The sequence below is a fragment of the Plectropomus leopardus genome, chromosome 7 (assembly GCF_026936395.1).
Source record: "Plectropomus leopardus strain MGB_pleo_1.0 chromosome 7, ASM2693639v1, whole genome shotgun sequence".
NCBI lineage: Eukaryota > Metazoa > Chordata > Actinopteri > Perciformes > Serranidae > Plectropomus > Plectropomus leopardus.
Genome location: NC_142182.1, coordinates 807,501 through 832,989, shown reverse-complemented (window position 1 = coordinate 832,989; position 25,489 = coordinate 807,501). Strand labels below are relative to the sequence as shown.

Below are 25,489 nucleotides of genomic sequence, written 5' to 3'. Positions count from 1 at the left end.
CTTTTAATTCTTTAGCGTTTTTTTTAAGAAAGCATTTTGGCCATTTTTCTTCTACAAAAGTTTATGGTGACTTAAAAAAATGTTGGTGATTTTTTAAGAAAGAAATTCTGCTGGTTTGGAAGACACATTTCCTTTGAAGATTTGGCAATTATTTTATCCTTAAAAAATTTTGATTTTGATATCTTTACTCAGATTGGTGATTTTTTTTCTTTATATTATTTGGTGGTTTCTACAGACAATAATTTGGCATGTTTTTTTCTTTAAAATATCATAACAAATTTTAAGAAAAACATTTAGCAAATTTTATTTACTTAAATATTTTTGATGATTTGCATAGAAAATATTTTGGCAAATCTTTTTTCTATGCAAATCATCAAAAACCATTTGTTTCTTTAATTTTTTGGGGTGATTTGTAAAGAGAAAATGCCTCTGGTTTGGAGAGCATGTTTTTTTGGCGACTTTTAAAGAAAAATGTGGGGCAATTTATTTTCTTCAAAAATAGTAATTTATTTTTTTCCTTTAAAGAAATTTTGGGTAATTTTCAAATAAAAACATGTTGGCAATTTTTCTAGAAATGTTTTTGTTGTTTAAAAATGACCAAAATGACAACATTTATCACAGCCAGAATAAAACCAGAGATTAGTTTTGTTAATATCTGAGCAATGATGTGAAAAGGTTTAGGGTTAATTTTATGACAGAACTGACTGAAAGCAGTAACTCTGAATTTAATCAGCGTGTGTGAAAAGTTTCTCTGGTTTTAACACTTGAACTGAACCTCCATGATTTGGTTATTATTTATTGTTTATTATAAGGATCCAATTAGCCGGCTTCCTGCGGTCCAAACAACATAACATCACAACAAAAATAAACAGTAATAATGATAATAATAGTTATCATAAAATAAAATAAATAATAATAATATTAATGATAACACAAAAACTTTAACAATACTAATGAGAGGATAATTAATTCAGCAGCAATCAACCAATTTAAACAATTTAAATTAAAAAAAAAGCTTCTGTTAATGTGACGAGATTATTTGTCATATAATTGATATTATTTATTGTTCTGCATCAGGAGACGAGATGCTTCTGGAGTTTTGTGTTTTATTAATTACAGAAAATTCATCTTTTTGCTTGAACACGAAAGCGAAGCTGCACAGAAACGTTTTTTTTTATTTTAACAATCAGCGTTTGACGAGCCGGCCGTCCTGCAGGAGGACTTCAGTGAGAGACCACACACACACACACACACACACACACACACACACACACACACACACACAGCTGTGATGTTAAAGACACAAAACGGAAATTATTAAGTTTGAAATGCAGAACATTTGTCACCACCAATGAAGAAGAGCAAAGACACTTCAGTGACGGGAGATTTGAAGAACGCGAGGACACTTTTTCTCGTTTCACGCCGTCGAGCTGAACTCAGTCTGAAGAATTTATGTTCATTTATCCAACAACAGCTTCACCTCTCGCTCTGACAAAACGCAGGATCAATCCACCTCATGAGGGACTGTTCTGTATTTATCAGAGGAGGGGGGCGAGGGGGGGTGAGTGAGTGACTGCCAAAATATTTTAGAGAAAGAAACGCCCAAATGATTTCTCTAAAAAAAATTTAAGATTAAAAAAAAAAATCACAAAAACGTTTTCGTTGAAATTCACCAAAAATAAAAAATAAGAGAAATTGCCAAATATTTTTAGCTGGAAAAAACACCAACACGTTTTCTTTACAAATTGGCAAAAAAGTAAAGATTAAAAACTTGCCAAAATATTTACTTTAAAAATCAATAAATTTAAAAAAATAAGAAAAATCCCTAACATGTTTTCTTAAAAAGAAAAAAATCACCAAAAGTTGTTATATATATTTTTTTAATCACCAATTATTTTCTTTAAAAATTATCAGAAATGTTTTTTTTTTTTAAAAATTGCAAAACTCTCTTAAAAATTGTCAAACATCAGAAAAAAACTGTCAGTGATTTCTTTAAAAATTACCAAAAATGAAAAAGTGTTTCCAAAAATGTTTAGAGAAAAAAAAAAAAGCCTCAAAAATTTAAAGAAGGAAAATCAGTACAATATTTTCTTCACGAACTGGCAAACTTGCCTCTTTTTTGTTGAAGAAAACAATATACAACAAAGATACAGCAAATTAATCTGACGTCCCTAAAGCCAAAAATTAAAAAAGAGTCCCTCCCCAGTGCTGAGAAAATGATTTGACATGCCTTCCCCCCTTGCACCACCCCTCCCTCTCATAAATAACAAACGGTCCCTTAGACTGAATAAACAGCAGCAGTGTGAACACGGAGAGAGTGATGACCTCCAACAGTCTGCAGGATCGAGTCTGTCTCTCCACCAGCAGCAGAAGACGGAGGGTTAACCCCGATAAGGACCCCGTCCCCACACCGTCCCCCCACCGCCCCCCCCTCCCCACAGCCGAGAGCCAATCCCCCAGTGAACACTCAGGCCTGTAAATTGTTTATCAGACACTAATGCAGGAGCCTAATCCTATTTGCATTCATATTAGTTCCCCGTATCACCGTCTGAGGGAAGAGACGTTTGAATTCTTCTGAGGGGTAAATAACTTTATGCATGATATCAGTATCTTCATAATTCACATCAGTAAAGTCAATTTGGTTTAAGTGCTCCTCCGGAGACGCTGAGAGGAAACTTATTTGGATGGCTGAGCGCGCGCACACGCACGCGTCAGGGCGGTAATGGAGTCCATCAGAGGCGCTCTCACACGTTTCCCTGCGAGGGTTAAAAGCTGCAGCACGCTCTCTCTCTTTTTATTCAGTATGAATGAGTTCGTTTCATTCTGTCACCTTTTTGTTTTTTTACATCACTTTCTGGTTTTTGCAATATAAAATAATTACATAAAGGACAAATAAAGTGATTATATATTGGGTAAATAACGTGAAAATATATATATTTGTATATATACATAAATAAATAGGACAGTTTAAGCATGAAGGCAGAGAGAGAGGTTAACAGGAATTGAACCCACGGCTGCTGCAGTAAGAACACAGCCGCGGTACACGGGGCGCCCGCTCTACTGTTTTAGAAATTCAACTATAACTTAAATGTTTAGTTTCTGGCTGTGATGAATGGTGTTAAATGAGCTTTATTTTGGCAGGCCCACGGGTTAGGAAGGCTTGTTTTCTTTAAAAAAAATCAAATAAAAATTACCAACAAAAATTTGTGGAGAAAAGGGAAAAAATCACCAAAATCTTTTAAGGGGGATAAAAATGCCCCAAAGCTGTTTTTTTGGGGTTTTTTTGTCAATCGCCAAAAAAATTCAAAGAAAAAATAAATCACTCAGGACTTTAAAACCACCAAAAGTTTTAAGGGTAAAAAAAAAAAAACTCACCATTTTTTTTTTAAGTTAAAAGTTTTAAAAATCACGAAAGCATTTTTTTTTTAACTTCCACTAACCCTAACAAAAAAATAAATACAATTATATATATATATATATATATATATTAAAAAAGGGCTAAACTTTTAAAAGAAAAAAAATTGCCAATTTTCTTTTCTTTTCTTCAAACTAAGAAGTACCGATCAGATGCAAACACAGATTCTGTTACTGAGTTTCTGCTTCTCACTTTAAATGTTTTCAGAAACATTTTGAATGTTTAACTAGAACGACATTGTTAAACGAGAACGACATTGTGTCAAACGGATGAGTTCGTTTTATGTTGCCCACCAGCGGGAGCAGTTATTGGTCTGTTTGTGGTGCAATGCATTCTGGTAGTTGTAGGTTTTCTACCTCTTGAGCAAAAGCGTCATTTTTTTCCCCTCTGTTTTCTTTGCTTGTGCAGCACCAATTTTAATTTTTTTGCATCTTTCTCCTGCAGATTCAGACCAGTTTTATTCAAAGGACTTTTTTTCAAAGGAGATAAAAAACAAAGAAATAGAGATATTAAACAAAAAAACAGCAAATCCCCACAGTTTAGACTCTAGAAGCTGATGATTTATTTCATTCATTTTTTTCATTTTTGGGCTTTAAAAATTGCAATAATGCAAGAAGTTCAAAATAAATAAAATAAAATAAAATAAATAAAATGAAATTCAATTAAATTTGAAAATTGCAGTGGTTGAAGAATCATTTTCGGATGATAATGGCCGATTTATTGACTAACTGTTTCAGTTCTCCTACAAACCTGTTAAATGATCTAAAACGATGAACGTAACAATAAAACAAAGCATTTTCAGCATATTGGAGATATTCTACAGACAAAGTTTCCATCAGAATAAATGTTTTGAAGACCCCATGATGACTGTTAGGTGTGAAAAACTAAACGTGTGAATTAAAAAATGTTCTGGTGAAAGATGAGAGGAAAACTGTGATGAAAGCCATCACTTCTCGTCTCATCAGTCACAACACATTTCTCCCGGAGACGAGAATATTTAAAATAGTTCAGGATGAACAAATAAATTATTGAGGAGATTAAATCCACGATGTGACAACGCGTGGAGGAATCACAGCTCCAAACCCACAAACCCGCGGCCGCGCAGGAAAACATGGAAAACGGTTTTGAAGAAACAGAAAAAAGCAGCGCGTCAGCGTGATGAAGAGGAGCTGTCAGGACGGCGGCGCTTTGAACCTGATCACAGGCGGCGTTTAAACAAAGAACAAAGGCGGCAAATGTGGAGAAGAAAGCGAGCGGAGCGCGCGCCGCTCACAGAGATGAACGCATGAATAAACATGATCCTGTCTGCGCTCACCTCCTCCGCCTGAGTGATCACCAGCGCAGGCACGCCGCCACCTGACTCCAGCGCTGCTGCCCCATTGGCTGCTGTTGGGCCCTGCTCCTGCTCCTGCTCCTGCTCCTGCTCCTGGTCCCGATGCTCGGCTCGATCCGGATCCAGAGGCCACGCTTGATGTAAACAGAATCAGACGTTACGATCCAAACAGAGAGCAGCCTCCAGAGGGCGCCGTTTTATTACCAATATTAATACATTCATATTAAAAATAGGTCACTAATAATACTGCAGGGATGCTCAATTTACGGCCAAGGGCCAAATCTGGCCCCTGATAGAGTCCTTGGTGGCCCCTCAACCATTTTCTAATTAACAATAGCAATAAAGTGATGGACTCTGTGAATAGTTTTTGTCCTTTTAGTCTCCATAAGGTGTCAGAGACATAAAACAGCATCAACATAGAGCTTGTTGATCAAAAAAAGAGCCAGAGGAGGATCCCCCACACCCCCGACAGAGGACACAGCTGAGACACTGATGTCCTAAAATACTAGAAATGTCCTAAAACCCTTGAAATGTCTGAAAAACCTGAGAAACATCTTACATTCTGAAATTCTCTAAAATTCTGCACAGCAAATTGGAAATCGCACATTTAACACCCTGAGAGTTGAAATTAACACTCCCCTAGAGTTTATATGTGAACCACTGTCAAAGTGTTAACTTAACACTGGATGGTGTTCTTTAATTATACTTAAAAATTACACTACAATTTAACTCATTTTGACTGATACCTTCTAGGATTAACATTGTTTGAGTTAAAATGTAATAACCGTTAATGTAACCATCCCCCAACGCATGTGTAATAATCACTCCAGAAAGTACTGCAATGAAAGAAACATTTATTTTTCTTTAAATAAGGGCTTCAAAAGACCTAAAATAGTAGGAGCATCCTAAAATCCTACAAATGTCCTAAAATCTTGGAAACGTCCTAAAAGTCCCAAAATCCTACAAACTTCCAAAAGTCCTTGAAATCTCCTAAACTCATTCAAACGCCCTAAAATCTTAGAAATGTCTTCAAAATCCTAAAAACGCCCTAAAATATGAGAAATGTGCTAGAATCCTCGAAATGTCCTAAAGATGTGGGAAATGTCCAAAAGTCTTTGAAACGTCCTCAATCCTAGAGACGTCACAACATCCTAGAAATGTCCTAGAATCTTAGAAACATCCTAAAATCTGAGCACATCCTGCAATCTTTGAAATATCCTATAAGAAGTGTCCAAAAAATTGAAAAATGTCTTAAAAAAATGAAAAATGTGTTAATCTGAATCTGAACGTTATCTGTGGTCTCCTCAGTGTTAGTGACGGCAGCAGTGAGGCGCCGGAGGCAACGAGAAGGTGTGATCACACCTCTAAAACAACTGTTTCCTGTTTTGGTCTTTTGCTACAAACTCCGACCCACAGAGACAAACTCTCGTCTCCGGTTCATCGTTCTTCACCTGCTCCGTCTGACTGTTGTCTCTGCAGCATCACGGCGCAGGACTGCAGTGCCAGCGTGTCTTCAAATCTTCAAACTCTGCATGACATTTCTCAGATTTTAGGGCGTTTCTCAGATTTTAGGACATTTGTAGGCTTCCTTGTCACCCTCTGCTGAACACCTTTTGCCAAGTTGCTCATTATATTTTTTCTGTGTTTTTGAAAGAAATCAAACCATTTTTTCTTCCGTTTTTTTTAGTGTTCAGAGGTTTAAATCATTGTGAAGAGTCTCTGAACGCAGCAGAAGAAAACTGATGTCAGTCCAGGTGTTTAAGGGTTAAAGAGGTGTTTCTCAACAAAACAATGAAGGTGCAACACGTCCCTCTGACATGTGACAGCAGAAAGACATCATCAGATGGACAGGCTGCAGTCCTGCAGCAGGACGTGGACTCACCTGGAGCTCCTGCTGGACTCTGGTCTCCTCTCTGCTCCTCCTGCTGCTCCTGAGGAGGAGCTGGATCACCTCTCTTCTCCTCTGCTTTGTCATCAGGATGATCTGCCCCCTGAACCTGGTCTGGATCCTGTCTGACACCCTCCTGGAGGGGGTCCTGGTTCAGGTCTCGCAGTGAATGCACGTCCTCCGTTGTAGAGGATTCTGGTACATCTGCCTCCATCATACGCAGAGTTTTCTTCGGTCAGAGTTCGGCTCTGGAACCAGAAATCAGAAACACTCATATGAGAGTGACTCAAATCCTCACAAAACGTTCAGTGACATTTTACAGTTTTCATCGTCTGGTTTCTCCTTTTGTCCTCCAAAATCGGACTCCTGAGACAACGCTGATAAAAATGTAAAAGAAAATTAAAAAACTGACACAGGCTCATCTAATTTGTCCGCGCAACGCTCTTTGTTTGGGGCCACTTCGAGGACTTTAAGACAATTCCATAATTTTAGAATGTTTCAAGGATTTTAGTACATTTCTGGGATATTAGGCTGATTTTGGGACATTTCTAACCCTTTAGGACATTTCCCGGATTTTAAGACATGTCCAGAATTTTAGTATGATTCTAGGATTTCAGGACATTTCTCTGATTTTAGGATGTTTCCAGGATTTTAGGACATTTTGCTGATTTTAAGACGTTTCTAGGATTTTAGGACATTTCTAGTAGTTTAGGACATCAGTGTCTCAGCTGTGTCCTCTGTCGGGGGTGTGGGGGATCCTCCTCTGGCTCTTTTTTTGATCAACAAGCTCTATTTTGGTGCTGTTTTATGTCTCTGACACCTTATGGAGACTAAAAGGACAAAAACTATCACACTATCACTTTATTTTTATTGTTAATTAGAAAATGTTTGGAGGGCCACCAGGAACCCTATCAGGGGCCAGATTTGGCCCGCGGGCCGTCAGCTGGACACGACTGGTGTCCTCCGCTCTGTGAAGTATGCTCACTTCACAGCAACATTTCCAGCTCTTAACGGAGCGTCCCAGGGGTGGTAATTATGTGTGAGCACAGATAACAAGGATTGCATTTCATACTGGGATAATAACTATTAAAAAGAGTGTTTTCCAATTAATTAAACACACTGTCTTTAAGTAACCTCTGGACGTTTGCCCCGCGGGCTAAGCTAATTTATGAGCTACTGAGGGGGAACAAACGAGCGCTCCTTTCATGTGAAAAGAGGAGTCGGCACCGTAGAGAATAGCAGCACAATATTCAACTTTGTACATGCAAATTGTGAACATAACTTTTTGATACGATAAAACCGGCTGCGGTGTGGTTTCAGGCCTGCTGGGGGTCTCCGCCGGCTGGTGATGAAAGAGTCATGTGAGCTTTTTGCGCGCCATTACTTCCTCCTGTGTTTAATGTGAACGTGAGGAGGAGCCTCTGGAGGGTCATTACCAGCAGAGGAGACGAGGAGGCGCGTTCACCTCCGCCGCCGTGCAGCGCTTTAATGATAGATGCTTAAAAAAGCGTGAAAATGCCATCCCATAATCTGCTCGACCCATCTGTAGAGGAGCAGCTCAAAGCGGCGGCGGTGCAGTCATGCTCATGATGCGCTTAGAGGCTTCCTCCAGCAGAGTGTTTGCACATGACTCAGGCTTCATTAAGCCAAATCAATAATCGTTTACAGACTCCTGCACGAGTCCGAATACATCACCTGCAGATACCAGCAGCGCTCTGACTCCAGCATTTAACGAGGAGTCACAACCTTCACAAACCATTTCACTGGCGATTTCACTCCCCATCAGCAGAGAGCTTTCCTGCACACTGACTCTGATGTGATGATGAGTGTTTGCTCCGGACCTGCGCCAACGCCAACCAATAACAACCGACGCCAACCGACAACAACAGACACCAACTGACGCCAACCGACAACAACCAACGCCAGCCTGCACGAATCCCAACAAACCAAAAACACACACAGCTCACTCCTTACCGTCACTCTCTCTGCAGAGTTCAGCTGCTCGATCTGAGAGGTGTCACAGAGATGAAGAGTCACAGAGATGAAGAGTCACAGAGATGAAGAGTCACAGAGATGACGAGTCACAGAGATGAAGAGTCACAGAGATGAAGAGTCACAGAGATGACGAGTCACAGAGATGAAGAGTCACAGAGATGAAGAGTCACAGAGATGAAGAGTCACAGAGATGAAGAGTCACAGAGATGAAGAGTCACAGAGATGACGAGTCACAGAGATGAAGAGTCACAGAGATGAAGAGTCACAGAGATGAAGAGTCACAGAGATGGACGCACTCCAGCACGCACATGTCCAACAGCCAGCTCCTGGGCTCTGAAATGTCCGACAGCCTGCTTCAGCGCATGAACATGTGGGACACTCCACTCCAGCGTGGACATGCCCAACAGCCCGCTCCTGCGCTCTGACATGTGCGACAGCCCGCTCCGACTAGAGCAGTTCCTGTGATTGAGGGCCCAAGGAGGTGGCTGTTAAGAGCACCCATACCACTGATTCATCACATGTACCTGTAAGCCAAGCATCACCATCTGGCAGGCCGCGGTCCGGATCTGGACCAAATCTTCGTCCTATCCGGACTCGTGGCCAAGTTGTAATAAAGTGAAAGAATGAGAACAATATTTTTTAAGTAACGGTGCTGGGCAATTAACTGAAAAATAATCGGAACCGACATTCAGAACCTCTAACTGGAATAATCATGCCCATGTTGGGTATTTCAGTTATTAAAAGATTCTGTTAACCCTTTCCCCACCGGGGCTGCCAACTCCCAAGCATCTGCTGTGCGTCTCACGCTTTTGGGCTCTGTCTCACGCTCTCATGACGCCGAGAAAAATCTCCCACCAAAACACAGCGAGGGCAGAAGTGTTCAACAATCACAGCTGAGTATTTGACAGCCACAGCGTTGAAACAACCACATCAGCAGAGGTGAAAGTGACTTCTTTAGACTCTACAGACGACTTTGTGTTAGTTTCAGCTTTAATCAGACTTTGGATGAATTATTTAGAAACAGCAGGACGCATCGCTCCGTGTCTCATCCGGCCGCTCGCGCTGAGCTCTCATTATTATTACCAGGGGCAGATGTAATGTTTTGGGGGCCCGGGGCCACAAGCACATGAGCTTATTTTCAGCCTTTCTCTAACTGTGAATGTCGGCAGGCTGTCGGCAGCTATAGGAGAAGTAGGCCGACTCAAACGTTTTTAATTCCTGAGTAAAATGATTAACAGCACAGAAGTTTGACAGAAGCTGAAGTCAGAGTCCTGCAGTCAGGAGAGGTTGGCCTATTATCAGCACAATGTGCTTATATCCAAATGTCGGATCAACAGAAGTTTATGAATGAAGATCCTGAACCTGAACGCTGCTTTTCTCCCTCACCTGCAGACTCCTCCTGGCTCCTGAAGACTCTTGAAGACTCCTCTTGACTAGTGCAGATTCCTCCTGGCTCCTAAAAACTCCTCCTGACTCCTGCAGACGTAGAGACACGGTGACGGCATCAGAACCAAAACTGTGCCGACGTGATGAAGACTGACGGGACTTTCACTCCTCCGTCCTCCTTCAGGCTTGCTAATTATAGACTCACAAATCAGATTAGACTGAGAGCCGAGCTTAAACACACACACACACAAACACACGCTGACCTGCACTAACAACACCTCACTACCTGCAACAACACTATTATCTTTACATTATAAATCAGTGATACTCAACTTCAAATAACTTTACATTATTATGGTTCAGCGACACCTCATAATCTGGCCCCTGATAGGGCCCCTGGTTGCCCTCCAACCATTTCCTAATTGACAGTAAAAATAAAGTGATGAACTCTGTGAATAGTTTTTGTCCTTTTAGTCTCCATAAGGTGTCAGAGACATAAAACAGCATCAAAATAGAGCTTGTTGATCAAAAAAAGAGCCAGAGGAGGATCCCCCACACCCCCGACAGAGGACACAGCGGAGACACTGATACATAAATTATAAATTATAAATGTCCTTAAATCTTAGAAACATCCTGAAATCCAAAAAACATCCTAAAATCCTAGAAATGTCATAAAAACCTAGAAATAAAGTATAAGTCTAGAATCGTCCTAAAATCCCAGAAATATTCTGAAACCTAAGAAATGTCCTAAAATCTTAGAAACATCCTAAAATCTAAAATGTGTAGGTTGCTGTCTGACGCCTGACAGCTTCCTGCACTTCCTGTCTACCTGCAGTACCTAAAACAAAGTACTTGTTTTGGTATGCGAGGCTGCTTGCACGGACAGGCACCGGTGACCTTCGGACCACAGCTTTGAGCAGCCACTTCCACAACGGAGGTACTGGACATGGACCACTTGGAGTCCCAGTACGGCTCCAACTACAAACTGAAACTAGAACGACGGTCAATCTCTGACCCAATCAGCTATCGCTCTGATAACATAACTGCATTTTAATGCAGACCAAATGAAACAAAAGCTAGTAAAAGCTTACAGACTCTCCTCTGGAGGGTAACCTGTGCCGTTTACTGGTGTTTATTCAAAGCCAGCTCACAGTGACTGCCTCAGCTGCAGCCCCTCAGGCCAACCGATGTAGTCTAGGCAAACTCACCCCACGGCTGGTGTCCACCAGCAGGTTTAAGGTTGCCGTCCAAACCCAAAGAGCTCCCACAGCAGTCCCACAGGATTACTCCCACAGTATCCGAGGTTGCTGCAGCGACTAGTAGAACCTACAGCCCGTCCAGCACACCTCACTGATAGTTTCTCACCAGCAGCTTTTTGGGTTGCTGTCTGAAGTCCCACAGCTTCCCGCACCATGGTTGTCCACCGGCAAGTTTTAGGTTTCAGTCTGAAACCCGGGGGCTGCCTTGACTGACAACATCAGCATCCGGTATATTCTCCTGCTCTCTGCTACTCATGTGCTTACAGAGAGAACGTAAACAAGAGAGTAAGGGCGCCTCTGCTGAACAACCCTGCCTTAAATTTACCTGAAAATTAAAATTAAATTTTTAAAAAAATGCAGGCTTCCTGTTGGGTTTAGGGCATGGCCCCAAGAGGCTTTTTGTAGGTCTTGAGCTTATACACGTTTCTCAAGTTTCTTAGCTCTAGGTGAAACGGTCCGCGGGGGCTGCTTTGTTGAAATCTTCTAGGGGGTGCTGAAGAGCCATTTTTGCACATGAATACAAAAAAAATCATATCAGATATCACAATTTAAGGCTTTTGATGCGTATGCCACGTTTGGTGAGTATTGGTTCATGCCTTGGCCCTCAAAAAGGGCTTCCTGTTTTATGGCAAATAGTGCTAACTATGGCAAAAGCATTTAATGAAAACTCAAAAGTTTTTTATCTGTGTATCATGAAAGTCTTTGCAGTATTATGAGAGAATTTGAGGTTGCTTGGTGGATGCTGCTACAGGGAAAACACTGAAGTGTAAAAAAAGTAACTTCCTGTTACCATTAGATGGCACTGTGACTGTGAATGAATCAAAATTGGACTGCAGGTGTCTTCAGGCCTGGACTCTCATTAAATGTGTGAAATTTTGTTAAGATCCGACCATCTGGGGTCAAGCTATGACAGTTTTTGATGTCATGTCACAACATCGAAGTTTGCCGTGGCGTCACGGGAACACCATTCAACAAAAACGGACAATATTCATTTTTCATCATCACCAACATCTTCATGATTTTTTGACACAGTTTTGAGATCAATCAAGTCTACCTGCTCGGAGCTGGACCTCGTAGTGTAAAACTTTGTCTTTCCTGCACCAATAGGCGCTCTTACAATCACATAAAAGTGTCATACAGATGTGTTCAGGGCGGGACTCTTATCAAACGTGAAGTTTGATGACGATTGGATCATGTACAACTGAGTTAAAAACTACTTCCTGTATGTGGCGAAACATGTAACTTCTTGGCCCATTAACTTTCACATCATTAAACGAAAACTCAAATGGGTCGCAAACTAAGTTCGTCCCCACCTGAAGACAGATTTACAAATTTTGAAGTCAATCCAGCAAAAGCTGTAGAAGTTGGATCTGAAAAATAGCAAAAAAATGGCGACAAATTATTTTTCAGTTTAAAATGGGGGACTTCCTGTGGGGTTTAGAGTATGGCTGTCACTGACTTTTTTGTTTGTCTTGTGATGCTCTATACACCAAAAAATGTTTTGTATGTCAACATGAAACAGGCGGGTGGGGCTCCTTTGTTGAAGTCTGTTAGGTGGAGCTCTTGAGCCATTTTTTTGAACCCATACAAGTAACCTGTAAAATATCAATTTTTTTGGCCAGTTCTGATGTCTGCAAAAATTTGGTGACTTTTTAAGTATGTTAAGGCCCTCAAAAATGCATCTCATTCGTTCAAAAAAAAAAAAAAAAAAAAATTCAATAGGGTCCTCGCACCCTTCGGTGCGCCATCCACAAATCTGAGTAACGCCCCTGGAGCTCTGGGAGGAGGCAGCATCTCTCTCTCTCCGTCTGTCTCTCTGTCTCTGTCTCTCTCTCTCCCTCTGAGGAGCGGAAGTGAAAAACTTGCGGTAGAAACACACAAACTGAACTCAGCACCTCCCGCGATGCTCCTGGACGCTCCTCCGGTTTTACACCTCCTCCTCTCCTCCTCCTCATCCTCCTCATCCTCCTCCTCCTCCTCATCCCTGCGCCTTGTCGGGGAGACGCGCAGTGGCTTTCCGATGTGAGTTCGCCCGTGCGTAATAGTCCGGCTCCGCGCGCGCCGTCATGGCTTATCCTCAGGGCTTCCTGTTCCAGCCGTCCGTGTCCCTGTCCTCCCTGTCCTCGCTGTCCTCCGCGTCCTCCCTGCACACCTGTCCCTCCTTCGGCTCCGGGGTCATCCTGGGCCCGCGGACGGAGGAGCTCGGCCGCTCCTCTTCGGGCTCAGCCTTCGCTCCGTACTCCGGATCGGCGACCTCCTCTCCCGGATTCAACTCGCACCTCCCGTACGGCGGGGAGCCCCGGGCCGCCAGCACGCTCAGCTCCTTCGTGGTGAGTGTCCTCCTCCTCTTCCTCCTCCTCCTCCTCCTCCTCCGGGGCGGGGGGTCAGCTCAGGGTCCGGGGTGGGGGGGTCAGTGTGTCAGAGTCCGCTGCGGCGCGTAAAACTGTCATAGAAGTCAAGTTTTACAGTTTGTGCAGGAAATCATCAGTGAGTCACTTCATCCATCAACGATCATGTCATCCATCCGCGTGTTTGAAATGTTCCCGCCACACCAGCTGTCACTTTAATGTTCCCAAATGCTGCGGAAAATATAGGAAAGGAAAATAACAAAGGCAGGGACGCGCGCGAAACTCCCGCCGTTTATCCAAAAATCTATATCACCTTTCAAATAATAAAAAAAGATACATTTTTAATCGCCAAAATCATTTACTCAGAAACTAAACTGCTGGTTTTTTTCTGGTACACATATTTTTATTTTCTTATTTATTATTATTATTTTTGTTGTTTTCTCTGTAACAAATTCACCTGTGAAAAAATGAACCTGCTGTCAGCTGCAGCATCCTGCCGTTATTTCACAGTCAGTCCTGTAAATGACTCCAGCAGTGTTACTGTTATATTAATTCAGTTTCCTACAGTAGAATTTGAGGTTCGCAGTGTAACATTGACCCCCAAAGGCATCAAGATTCAGTGTTTCACTTTAATTTTTAGGCTGTTAGAATTTGAATCTTTGCTGCAGTTTGTTGGTGCAGATTTCTGCTGAATGACACGTCGCCAGCATCTTACCCACAGGCAATACTGTAAAATACTTTACCATTATTTCACTGTTATTTTTTACTGTATACTATAATAGATTATGAGGTTCACATTCTAATACTGGCCCCAAAAAGCATCAAGATTTACAATTTTTAACTGTTTTATTTTTATGCCTTTTTTCTTTCAGCACTTTGTTACGGTGCAGATCTGAATGACGTGTTGCCGGCATCATGCCGTTATTGTACAGTGTCAATGCCATGAAATATTTTAACACTATATCATTGTTAATTTTATTTCAGCATTTGACAGTAAATCTGAGGTTCACAGTGTAATAATGGCCCAAAAAAGGCATCAAGAGTCACAGTTTTTAATTGTATTTTTAGAAAAAAGCTGAACCTTACGGTCAGAATTTGGCTGCATCTTCACAGGAGGCTGTTGCAGTGACTTCTGCTGAATGACACGCAGCATCCTACCATCATTTTACTGTCATATTAACATTAATTCACTGTTGATTTTATTGCAGTATTTTACAGTCAAATCTGAGATTCACAGTGTAAAATTGGCTCCAAAAAGCATAAAGATTTGCAGTTTTTAACTGTATTTTCAAAAACTGCATTAGAATTTAGCTGTATATTTACAGACCTTTGTTATAATGCAATTTAAAATATATATACACTATTTTTTTTCCCTGGAATTAATTTCATTTGTTGAGGAAACTTCATTTTAATGATTTTTGTATTTGAGAGAAAATTGAATTTAGTTTTCTTTGTTTTTTACAATTTATTGAAGAATTACCTGAAAAGCCTGAATCCATCAACACTGACTCCGATAACGACAATAATCATCCTGTGTGATGAGAGAAGTGGACGTTGCAGCTTTTATTTGAAATGTTAATAATAATAATAATAATAATAATTCTTTCTTTATTATTATTATAAGTAGTAGTAGTAAATGATTTGCATATGATTCAAAGGTGTACTGTTGGTGCAGACGGCCTGCAGGGTTCTGCAGGGTTCTGCAGGGTTCTGCTGCTCTTAAGGAAAGAAGAAGGAATATAGTTTTAGAACAATATGATTTAAAGCAGGTGGAGTGTTGCAGGTGCAGATGTTCTGCGGGGTCCTGCAGGGTCCTGCAGGGTCCTGCGGGGTCCTGCAGGGTTCTGCTTGCACGGTGCTGCTGTGAGCAAATGAAAATCTGTTTGTGTGTTTTGATTAAACCTTTATTTAACCGCATTAGTCTCATTAAGATTAAGAATCTGCTGGTCAGAGGAGAGCTGCCAAGAAAACAGCTTCAGCTCGCAAACGTTAAAGCTGCAGACGGAAAACACTCTGACCTCTGTGTGTGTGTGTGTGTGTGTGTGTGCGTGTGCGTGTGCGTGTGCGTGTGCGTGTGCGTGTGCGTGCGTGTGAGGTCATGCACAGGAAAAAAAAACAGAAGAAGCAGATCTCAGCCGTGAGGTCAGATATTTGACGTCTCTCTGCTTCCTGTCTCAGAGTCCCGGCTACGATCCGTCCTCGGGGATCTCCGGCTCTTTGGACTACCACCCTTTCGGGGCCCTGGGGCCCTACCCGTACGGAGACCCCACCTACAGGAAGAATGCCACGCGGGACGCCACAGCCACGCTGAAGGCCTGGCTCAACGAGCACAGGAAGAACCCCTACCCCACCAAGGGGGAGAAGATCATGCTCGCCATCATCACCAAGATGACGCTGACGCAGGTGTCCACCTGGTTCGCAAACGCACGCCGGAGGCTGAAGAAGGAGAACAAGATGACCTGGACCCCGAGGAACCGCAGCGAGGACGAGGAGGACGAGGACAACATCGACCTGGAGAGGAACGACGACGACGACGAGCCGATAAAGGCCAACAGCGAGGAGTCGGAGACGAAGAGCGACGCTGGTGAGTAAAGCAAGAAAGACGAGTCTTTGTTTCAGCTGCAGCTCCTCGATCGATGAGATCTTTGATCAATTTGCTCATAACAGAAAATAATCAGCAATTTTGATGATTAATTTCTTTATTTCAGTCGTTTGTTTGGTAGAAATGTCAAATTATTTCTGGCTGCAGCCACCGAGAGCCACTGAAATGTCTTAAATCCTAATAATGTCCGAAAAGAAAAGAGACATCCTGAAATCAGAGAAATGTCCCAAAGTGCAATACATGACCTAAAATTCAAGAAATGCCCTAAAATCCTACAAATGTGCTAAAATTCTAGAAACATCTCAAAATCTGAGAAAATTCCTGAAATCCAACACATACTTAAATTCAAGTAATAGTTTAAAATAATCTAAAAATGTCCTAAATTCTAGAAACATACTAAAATCCTGGAAATGCCCTAAAAAAATCACAATCATCCTAAAATCAGAGAAATGTCCAAAAATCTAATAAACATCCCAAAATCTCAAAAATTGTCCCAAAGTCCAATACATGTCCTAAAATACAAGAAATGGTAAAAAAAAAAAAAAAAATCTAAGAGAAGTCCTAAAATCCTTAAATGTCTCAAAATCAGAGAAATCCTAATCCTAAAATCCTAAAATCTGAGAAATGTAACAGTAAACTAAATGTCTTTGTTTTGGACGTTTAGTCGAACACAACCACACGTTGTTTTTTGTAATTTTGGGACATTTTGACAAAACAGCTGATCAGCCGATTAATCAATAAAGCTCCGATCAGGACGAAAACGCAGACGCTGATTTCATTCAGTGACAGAAAGTCGTGACGAACAGAAACAAACGTTCTCTGCTGCAGCGTCGATGATTCTTTTCTTTGTCATAAATGATTGTATACAGTATTTATACGCAGTATTTATACACAGTGGATTCATTTACTTTAGTAAAAGTAACAGTACTGCAGGATGAAAATTTCAAATAAAAGTACTTTTTTTAAAGCAAAATGTAGTTTTTTTGAGTGTTTTACTGTGATATATTTTAATGTATATATACATATAGAGGATACATTCACGTGTGATCATAATTTCACTGTCGATGTTGAAGCTCTTCTTCTGCACAGTTTTAAGGCGCCATCACACAAACTGCTGACAAGTTTCAAGATAAAATATCACTTAAAAGAAATCAGCAGCTGGAAAAAGTCAAAAGAAGCATAAAAGAAAAAAAAGGACATTTCGGCTGAAGCTCGGTGCAGACGTGACGTCGGGCTGCGGGACGTCTTACATGTCACACGTGTGTTCAGTATTTTAATAAATGTTTATTATTTCAGTCATATTTAATCTGCTGTGATTAAATCTGACAGGCTCAAAAACATCAAATCGCCGACTCGTCTGTCAATTTATTTGAAGGTTAAATGGTTTTTACAGCATCGTGCTGCTGAAATCTTTGTTTTCTTTGCTGCAAAAAAATTGACATTGACATTTTTATCATTTATTAATGTGTGGATTGTTTTTTTAAATGCGTTGTTTGGTCAATATTTGTCCAAAAATGGGGAAAAATGCCGACATCTTCAGATTAAAACCCAAACATATTCAGATTCTTCACATTCAGAAGCCTTAAAACATTATTTTGGCTTGTGTTTACATTGTATTAGATTAGATTATTAAAAATAGTTGCCAATGGTTTTCTATGGATGAACTAATTGTTGCAGCGCTGATGTTGTTTATAGTTTGTTTGTTTGTTTGTTTGTTTGTTTGTTTGTTGTCAGACTGAATTTCAGAGTTTTGTTTGTGAAAACGTGTCGACGTTTTAAAACAAAACAAAAAACTATAAACTGATTAATTAAGAAAATAAAATGCAGATTGTGTGTAATCCCTGCTGACCTGTTTGTGTGTGTGTGTGTGTGTGTGTGTGTTTCTCTGTGTGTGTGTGTGTGTGTGTGTGTGTTTCTGTGTGTGTGTGTAGCTCCTCGTCTCCCTGCCTCTGTGGGGCCCTCGTGTGTGTTGGCGTACAGAGACGACAGTGGCAGCGACACCGACCGCAGCTTTACTGACCCCGACTTTAAAGACTCGGGGGACCCGAGGCGGCCCCTCCCCCCCACCTCTGCAGGGGCCCCTCCCCACAATGCTCCCCAGGGGACGGTCAGAGCGGCGGAGCCGCAGCGACCGTCCAGCCTGCCATCTAAAGAGCGCATCGACTCCTGCAACGCCATCCAGGGGCCAAACCCGGCCCCTAAACCCAAACTGTGGTCCCTGGCGGAGATCGCCACCTCCTCGGACAGAAACAAAGCATGCAGTGACTCTTCACAGGTCGGTGGGGCCCCTGCCCGGACCCCGTTCCCACACAGCCCCGCCCTGCCCCGACACCTCTACTACACGTCCCCCTTCATGCCCGGATACTCCAGCTATGGCCATCTGGGGTCCCTGCACGGCGGCCCCGCCTCGCATTTAAACGGATTACAGCAGACGATGCTGCAGAGGGCCGAGGCCCTCGCCAGAGACTGCAGGCTGCGGGGTCAGGGCCCGCTGGACCTGCACGAACTCAAGAAGGGCATGACCAACGCGTGACCCCCAACCCGGAACACTTCAGTACCCAGGACTGGGGACACTGGGACCAGTTAACTTGGGGCCAGTAAACATTGGACCAGTCATACTTGAGCAGGAAATCTGGGACCAGAAAACATGCGGCTGGTGGACCTGGGACCAGTGATGTCGGACCAGTAGACCTGGAACCAGTGAATCCAGACATGGTTAATCTGGGACTGGTGGACGTGGGTAATCTTGGAACCAGTTAACTGGAACCGGTGAATGTTGTAATGGTGAAACTGGGAGCAGTAAACTGGAACCAGTAACCTGGGAGAGGTAAACTGGGATTGGTAAAGTGGGAGCAGTGAAGTGGGAGCAGTAACTGGGAGAGGTAAAGTGGGATTAGTAAAGTGGGAGCAGTGAAGTGGGAGCGGTGTTAGTGGGGTTCTTGTGGGTTTGAGGGAAAACTTTATCGGTCTCGGTCTGCCGGCTGCAGACGGTTCCAACTTTTATTCAGAAACACAAACGATTCCATTTTAAAAGGTTTTTTCTATGTTGATAAGATGTAATCTTTGTAGTGCGTTTCTGCACACATCACGTATCATTAAAAGATAGTTTTATTAAAACAAACTGACCCCCTGCTGTTTGTCTCTGGACGTCACGCTCTCGTGGTACACAGTTCCCGCCAAAACTTAAAAATCCTAAAAGGAATTTAATTTTAAATGAAGACCTTAATAGTTATTAAAATGACTTAAATCAATCTTTTTATATATTAAAAATAGGAAGAAAACATCATGAATACTTTTTTCTGACATGCATGGTAAAATCTTAAAATAATTAGAAATATCTGCAACTTAAATCATTTACAAAACGCCGCTCACATTAACGTCTCGCCGAGAAACACTCAGATACATTCAAACCACATCCAGCTAGACGGCAATGAACAAGCTTTTGTCAAGACAAACCAAATTAATACTTTTATGAACGTATAATTGTGGTTCATGTGTTTTACAAGATCATCTCACTTTTTAACCCTTTCAAACCTGGACCGACATCAGTTTCCTTGTGCTGCAGCTGGATGCTTTTCACAAGGATTTAATACATTTGACAATAGGCAAATTAATCTGATTTCTTAAAAAAATAGAAAAAAGGGAAAGAGCATATTGTCAAGAAATTAATTTAAAAAATAGATAAAACAAGAAAGAAAAAACAAGTGAATATGTCAAGAGCTGTATTTGCAATTATTATCTTTTTTTTATTCTAATGTAACATTTTTAGGCAGTTTTGGGGTCATTTCCTCATTTATTTATTTTTTTACTTCTCTACTTATTTATGCTCATTTTTAGGTAATTTATTTACTTTTTTTTTTTTTTACAAATTTCTTGCTCATTTTTGGGGGGTCATTTCCTCTTAAGTTGCCATTGCCTTATTCTCATGTTTTTGAAAACAATCAAGCCAATGCCCCCCAAGTTTCACAGGGTCAGCTCGACCAAAAATATCATACAATTCGTCTTAAATTTCATTGCGAGTGTCATTAAAAAGTCTTAAATCACACTTGTCTTAAGCTGTAGGAACCCTGTAATCATGAAATAACGAAATGTATCTACAGATAAAACAGGGACGCAGTCTGGAGAGGCTGTCCGAGTGCTGACAGATGTCTTCTGCGTCTGAACAGAGGGCCGAGTCTGAAGGTACTCTGAGATTTATTCATTTTTTAAAGATTTTTTTGGGTGTTTTTGCCTTTATTGGATAGGCCAGAGTGACAATGTGAAAGGGGGAGAGAGGGGACAACGCGCAGCAAAGGGCCGCGAGCCGGAGTCAAACCCACGGCTGCCGCGCCGAGGACACTGCCTCCAGACAGGGGGTGCCTGCTCCATCCACTGAGCCACCGGACACCCGTACTCCGAGACTTCTGAGGACCGAGTGTGAAGTTAATTGAATAATTTTGAGTTTGTGGGTGTTTCCTCTATATTCTAAACAATTTTTAGGTTGTTTTTTATATTTCTTTTTTAAATATATATGTAAGTTAGAGTTTTAGGGGTGTTATTTCCTATTGTTTTTTAAAATAATTTTAGGTTTTTACATATGTTTTGGGTTTTTTTCAAATAGCATAAATGATATGAACCTTTTTGCTTTCTAAATTAAAAAATCCCCAAAAATGCATATAACATTTTTAAAAACAAATCACATAATTTTTAATACGTTGTAACGGAATAAGAATATAGGAAAAATTCAATTTTGGCATAAAACGTAAAACATTTGGGGCTGAAACCTCAGATGCTCCGGCCTAATGACACCTCTGTGTGTATATATATATATATATATATATATATATATAATGTAAAGAGAGCAATTTATTTAAAAAATTTGAATAAATATCAAATTTTAATTATATATATATATATATATATTTATTTATTTATCTAGAGACGACCTGCGTGTTGAGAGCAGCAGGTCTTTATAACATTAATGTCTCTCTCACACACACACACACACTCACACACACACACAGGGCAGCAGTAGGTGGCATTAATCTGCTGCTCTGACAAACAGAAAAAAGAAGCGTTTCAGTTTGGGAACATCGGCGGCTAAGAGGCTTAAATCTTTACATTTCTCACATTTCTTACATCTTTTTGTCACATTTTTCGGGCGTCTTTGAGGAATTCTTTGTGTAAATTTCAGATGGAGTTGCTTCTCTTTCGAAGCGGGCGGATTTGATCCTGATCCTACAGCAACAAACAGGGAGCGAGCGAGCATCAGCTTCACAGAGAGAGAGAGTTTAATCTGAGGACTGAAGGGTCCTCGCTTCACGTCTTCATGTCTTCACGTCTTCATGTCTTCACATCTTCACGCCTGCACGTTTTAATGTCTTCATCTCTTCATTTTTTTATGTCCTCATGTCTTCATGTTCAGGAGGACGAGGACGCTGAGAGCACTGAGGACATTTGGGGCTTAGCCTGGACTTCTGCATGCACGTTTTGTTTTGTTTTTTAATCATTATTTATGAGGGACTGTTGGTTATTTATTATGAGAGGGAAGGTGGTGCAAAGAAGAGAAGAGATGGTAAATTATTCTTTAAACACAGAGGATCTTATTTTTTATTTTGGCTTAAAAGGGACATAAAACTTTGACTGACTGTATTTTGTATTTATCCATTTTAAAGGACTTTCTTTTTCTTTTAAACTGCTGATTTTCCATTTCTTCTTTTTTTTTAAACAATCTGTTTTTCTTGTTATAATTTGGGGACTTTTTTTAAAAAAAATTTTGACAATGATTTTCTTTTGATTTACTTTTTGCCTTTTTTTTCTTTAAACCTATTAAGCAATTTCTTTTCTTTAAAAAAAAAAGTTCATCAATTGTTTTCCCTTTAAAATTTTTGCCTTTTTTTAATTTGGGATGATTTTCAGAGAAAACGTCCACGGGCCATGTGTGTTAGAGGTGTGTTAGGGGCCTGTTAAAAGCGTGTTTAATGCGTGTTGAAGGTGTGTCTGCCATGCCTGACCACTCACACTTCTCCTCACTTTCTGTTAATGAGGCTACAGAAACACTCTGTTCCTCTCTGGACAAACTCTGCCCCCTGGTGTCCAAACCAGCCAAGAAAAAACAACCAAGTCCATGGCTCTCTGAAGTCCTGAGAGAACAAAGAACTGGACTCAGGGCAGCAGAAAGAAAGTGGCGTAAATCCCAAGAACCCACTGATTTGTCCTCATACAAACAGAAACTTGCTTCCTTTACCTCTTCCTTGTAGTCCGCTAAGAAAGCCTTCTATCAGAACAAGATCTGTGCTGCTACTGACTCCAGAAAACTGTTTATGGTGTTTAACTCCTTGCGTTCTCCTCCAGCTGCTCAGCCCTCCCCTACACTGACTCCAGACATGTTCTCCTCCTTTTTCACTGAAAAGGTGGCTGCAATCAGCAACCAGTTCTCTGAGCCTGACCGGCCCAGTCAGCTCAAACCCACTACTGCCGCTTCACTCTGCTCTTTCGCTCCTCTGACCGAGGATGAGGTCTCCAGACTTCTTCTGAGCTCAAAACCTACAACATGTCCTCTCGATCCAATACCCACCCGCATCCTGCAGACCATCCTGCCCACTATCAAACCTGCAGTCACACACATTGTCAATTCCTCCCTAAAAACCAGCACTTTTCCTGCTACTTTTAAGCAAGCCCGTGTCACCCCACTGCTCAAAAAGCCTAATCTCAACCCCGCCCAGGTTGAAAACTACAGGCCAGTCTCACTTCTACCATTTCTGTCTAAAATACTGGAGCGCGCAGTATTTAACCAGGTCTCTGAACACTTGTGGAACAACAACCTACTCGACTCCTTTCAGTCTGGCTTCAGGTGTGACCACTCCACTGAGACTGCACTCCTGTCAGTCACTGAGTCACTGAGACTGGCTCGAGCTGCTGGTCAATCCTCTGTCCTACTGCTGCTGGACCTGTCTGCTGCCTTTGACGCGGTGAACCATCAAATCCTCCTCTCCACACTCTCTGAGCTCAGCATCTCAGGTTCTGTCCTATTGTGGTTCAAGTCCTACCTCACAGGCAGATCCTTCAGAGTGTCATGGCGAGGAGAGGTGTCTAGGTCACATGGCCTATCGACAGGGGTTCCTCAGGGGTCGGTGCTTGGTCCCCTACTCTTCTCTCTGTACACCACCTCGCTCGGTGCAGTGATCCGCTCCCACGGTTTCTCCTACCACTGCTATGCTGATGACACTCAGCTCTTCCTCTCCTTTCCACCTGATGACAGAACGGTCTCAGCTCGGATATCAGCGTGTCTGGCTGATATTTCCACATGGATGAAGGAACACCACCTTCAGCTAAATCTGTCTAAGACCGAACTCATGGTCTTTCCAGCTTGTCCATCTGCTCAGCCTCGGATCAGTGTCCAACTTGACTCGAGCCTACTTGTGCCCACAAACTCAGCCAGAAACCTGGGTGTCGTGATCGATGACCAGCTGACCTTTAAGGTTCATGTGGCCTCAGTTTCTCGGTCTTGCCGTTATGCCCTCTACAACATCAGGAAGATCAGACCCTTCCTGACCCAACGGGCCACACAGCTTCTGGTTCAGGCTCTTGTGATCTCACGCATTGACTACTGCAACTCTCTTCTGGCAGGCCTCCCTGCATGCTCATTCAAACCTCTTCAGATGATCCAGAATGCAGCAGCACGTCTGGTCTTCAACCAGCCCAAAACAGCACATGTCACCCCGCTGCTAATTTCTCTTCACTGGCTTCCAGTGGCAGCCAGGATCAAATTCAAAGCACTTCTCTTGGCTTACAAAACAATCACAAGAACTGCTCCAGCCTACCTGGAATCCCCGATCCAGGTCTACTCTCCTTCTCGCCCACTACGCTCTGCATGCGAAAGACGCCCGGTGCTTCCAGCCCAGCACGGCTCTAAATCTCCAGCCAGACTCTTCTCTTCTGTTGTTCCCAAATGGTGGAACAAACTTCCAAACTCTGTGCGATCTGCTGAGTCCCTTTCTACTTTTAAGAGACAATTGAAAACTCATTTGTTCCGAGAACACCTCGGCACTTAACCTGACTCTTCTCCTCTTTGCCCTTTGGGGTAAATTAAGTCAGATGGTCCAAAACCCAGCACCTAATGATTATCTAGCACTGACAAAGTTGTGTGATGTTGTATGTTGACTGTCATCGTAAGTAGTGACACTGAGATTGTTGAATCTCAGATGCTGAGATCACTACTGGTTATTACTTTGGTTTCCAAAAAAAAAAAAAAGGGGGGGCTGTGCGGCACTTCTTCTGCCACGAGACGGTAATACCTGTGACCAATCACACCTGAAGCACTTTTTGCACTTACTAAGGGTTTTTTTCCTTAAGTCTAAATTCTTGCTTGTGTTGTACGTCGCTTTGGATAAAAGCGTCTGCTAAATGAAATTGTAGAATTGTGTGTTAAAGTTATTTTAGAGGCGTGTGAACGCAGCACAAGAAAACTGATGTGGTTCCAGGTTTCAAAGGGTTGATAGTCTGAGTGACGGAGAAGGCGTCCCTGAAGGAAAAAGTTTGGATTTTCCAGCCTGACTGAGTAAAAATGTAAAACCAAAAAAATAATGGTAATTTTGTTTTAAAAAAAATGGATTATTCCCAGACGACTGACTGCCAGGCGAGCTGATGGCGAGCAGCAGGTCTGTGTGGAGCCTCAGCTTTGACTCCGTCAGTTTGGACTCCAGGCGCTGCTGATTTTCTCCTAAATTCACCTCGATTACTTCTGCACAAACACAAACACAGACCCCCCACCCCCCCGTGTGTGTGCAGTCTGCTTCCTGTTGGCGGCTGGCTTCCAGCTGCGTGTTTTACAGCGAGCTAAACGCTGTCAGACAGCAGCGAGCGTGTCGGCGGGACGGCGAGAGGCCCAGCCGCGCGGCGTCTAACCCCCAGGACCGGACCAGATGTCACTCAGCCCGCCGCCGGCCTCAGCAGCTGGGCTCACAGGCGGACCAGACCAGCAGACAGCAGCTCCCCGCAGCTCGCCGTAATCTGCTGCTGTCCCTCAAAATACACCCGAGTCCCAGGTGACGCCGCGCCGCAGCCACTGGGAACCAACCAGTATGCTCTCGTAACGACAGAGAAACCACTTCCTGTTGACTTTCACACAAAAAGCCCGTTCTCAATCCAAAATCCTCGTTATCTGCTGCTCTGTCCGTGACCTCAGCGTCAGACACCAAAGGTCACCTGTCAGGGCGGTGTGACGCGGCGGTGTGACGCGGCGGTGTGACGCGGCGGTGTGACGCGGCGGTGTGACGCGGCGG

The 25,489-nt window shown here is 42.3% G+C and overlaps 2 protein-coding genes across 2 annotated transcripts in view; one reads left to right on the top strand and one right to left on the bottom strand.

Moving 5' to 3' along the window:
- The window catches only part of LOC121966423 (uncharacterized), a 65,505-nt gene that overhangs the window by 34,531 nt on the left and 5,485 nt on the right, over positions 1-25,489 (bottom strand). The window contains exons 2-4 of the mRNA XM_088079453.1: positions 10,018-10,107; positions 6,631-6,884; positions 4,731-4,882 (exon numbers count right to left, since the gene is read on the bottom strand). Coding sequence (XP_087935579.1) covers positions 4,731-4,882; positions 6,631-6,853 — 375 coding nt within the window. The 5' untranslated portion in view covers positions 6,854-6,884; positions 10,018-10,107. The remainder of the gene's footprint in view (positions 1-4,730; positions 4,883-6,630; positions 6,885-10,017; positions 10,108-25,489) is intronic.
- LOC121937671 (Iroquois homeobox protein 5a-like) lies at positions 11,228-20,168 on the top strand. Its single transcript, XM_088079546.1, has 3 exons — positions 11,228-13,606; positions 15,803-16,208; positions 18,158-20,168. The coding sequence occupies exons 1-3, from the start codon at positions 13,343-13,345 to the stop codon at positions 18,757-18,759; spliced, it is 1,272 nt and encodes a 423-aa protein (XP_087935672.1). The 5' UTR covers positions 11,228-13,342; the 3' UTR covers positions 18,760-20,168.

Bases quoted from the DNA above. Each gene is read 5' to 3' on its own strand.
- LOC121937671 (XM_088079546.1), top strand. From the start codon at position 13,343: ATGGCTTATCCTCAGGGCTTCCTGTTCCAGCCGTCCGTGTCCCTGTCC. The intron at 13,607-15,802 runs GTGAGTGTCCTC...TTCCTGTCTCAG, and splicing joins GCACGCTCAGCTCCTTCGTG to AGTCCCGGCTACGATCCGTC. The intron at 16,209-18,157 runs GTGAGTAAAGCA...GTGTGTGTGTAG, and splicing joins GGAGACGAAGAGCGACGCTG to CTCCTCGTCTCCCTGCCTCT.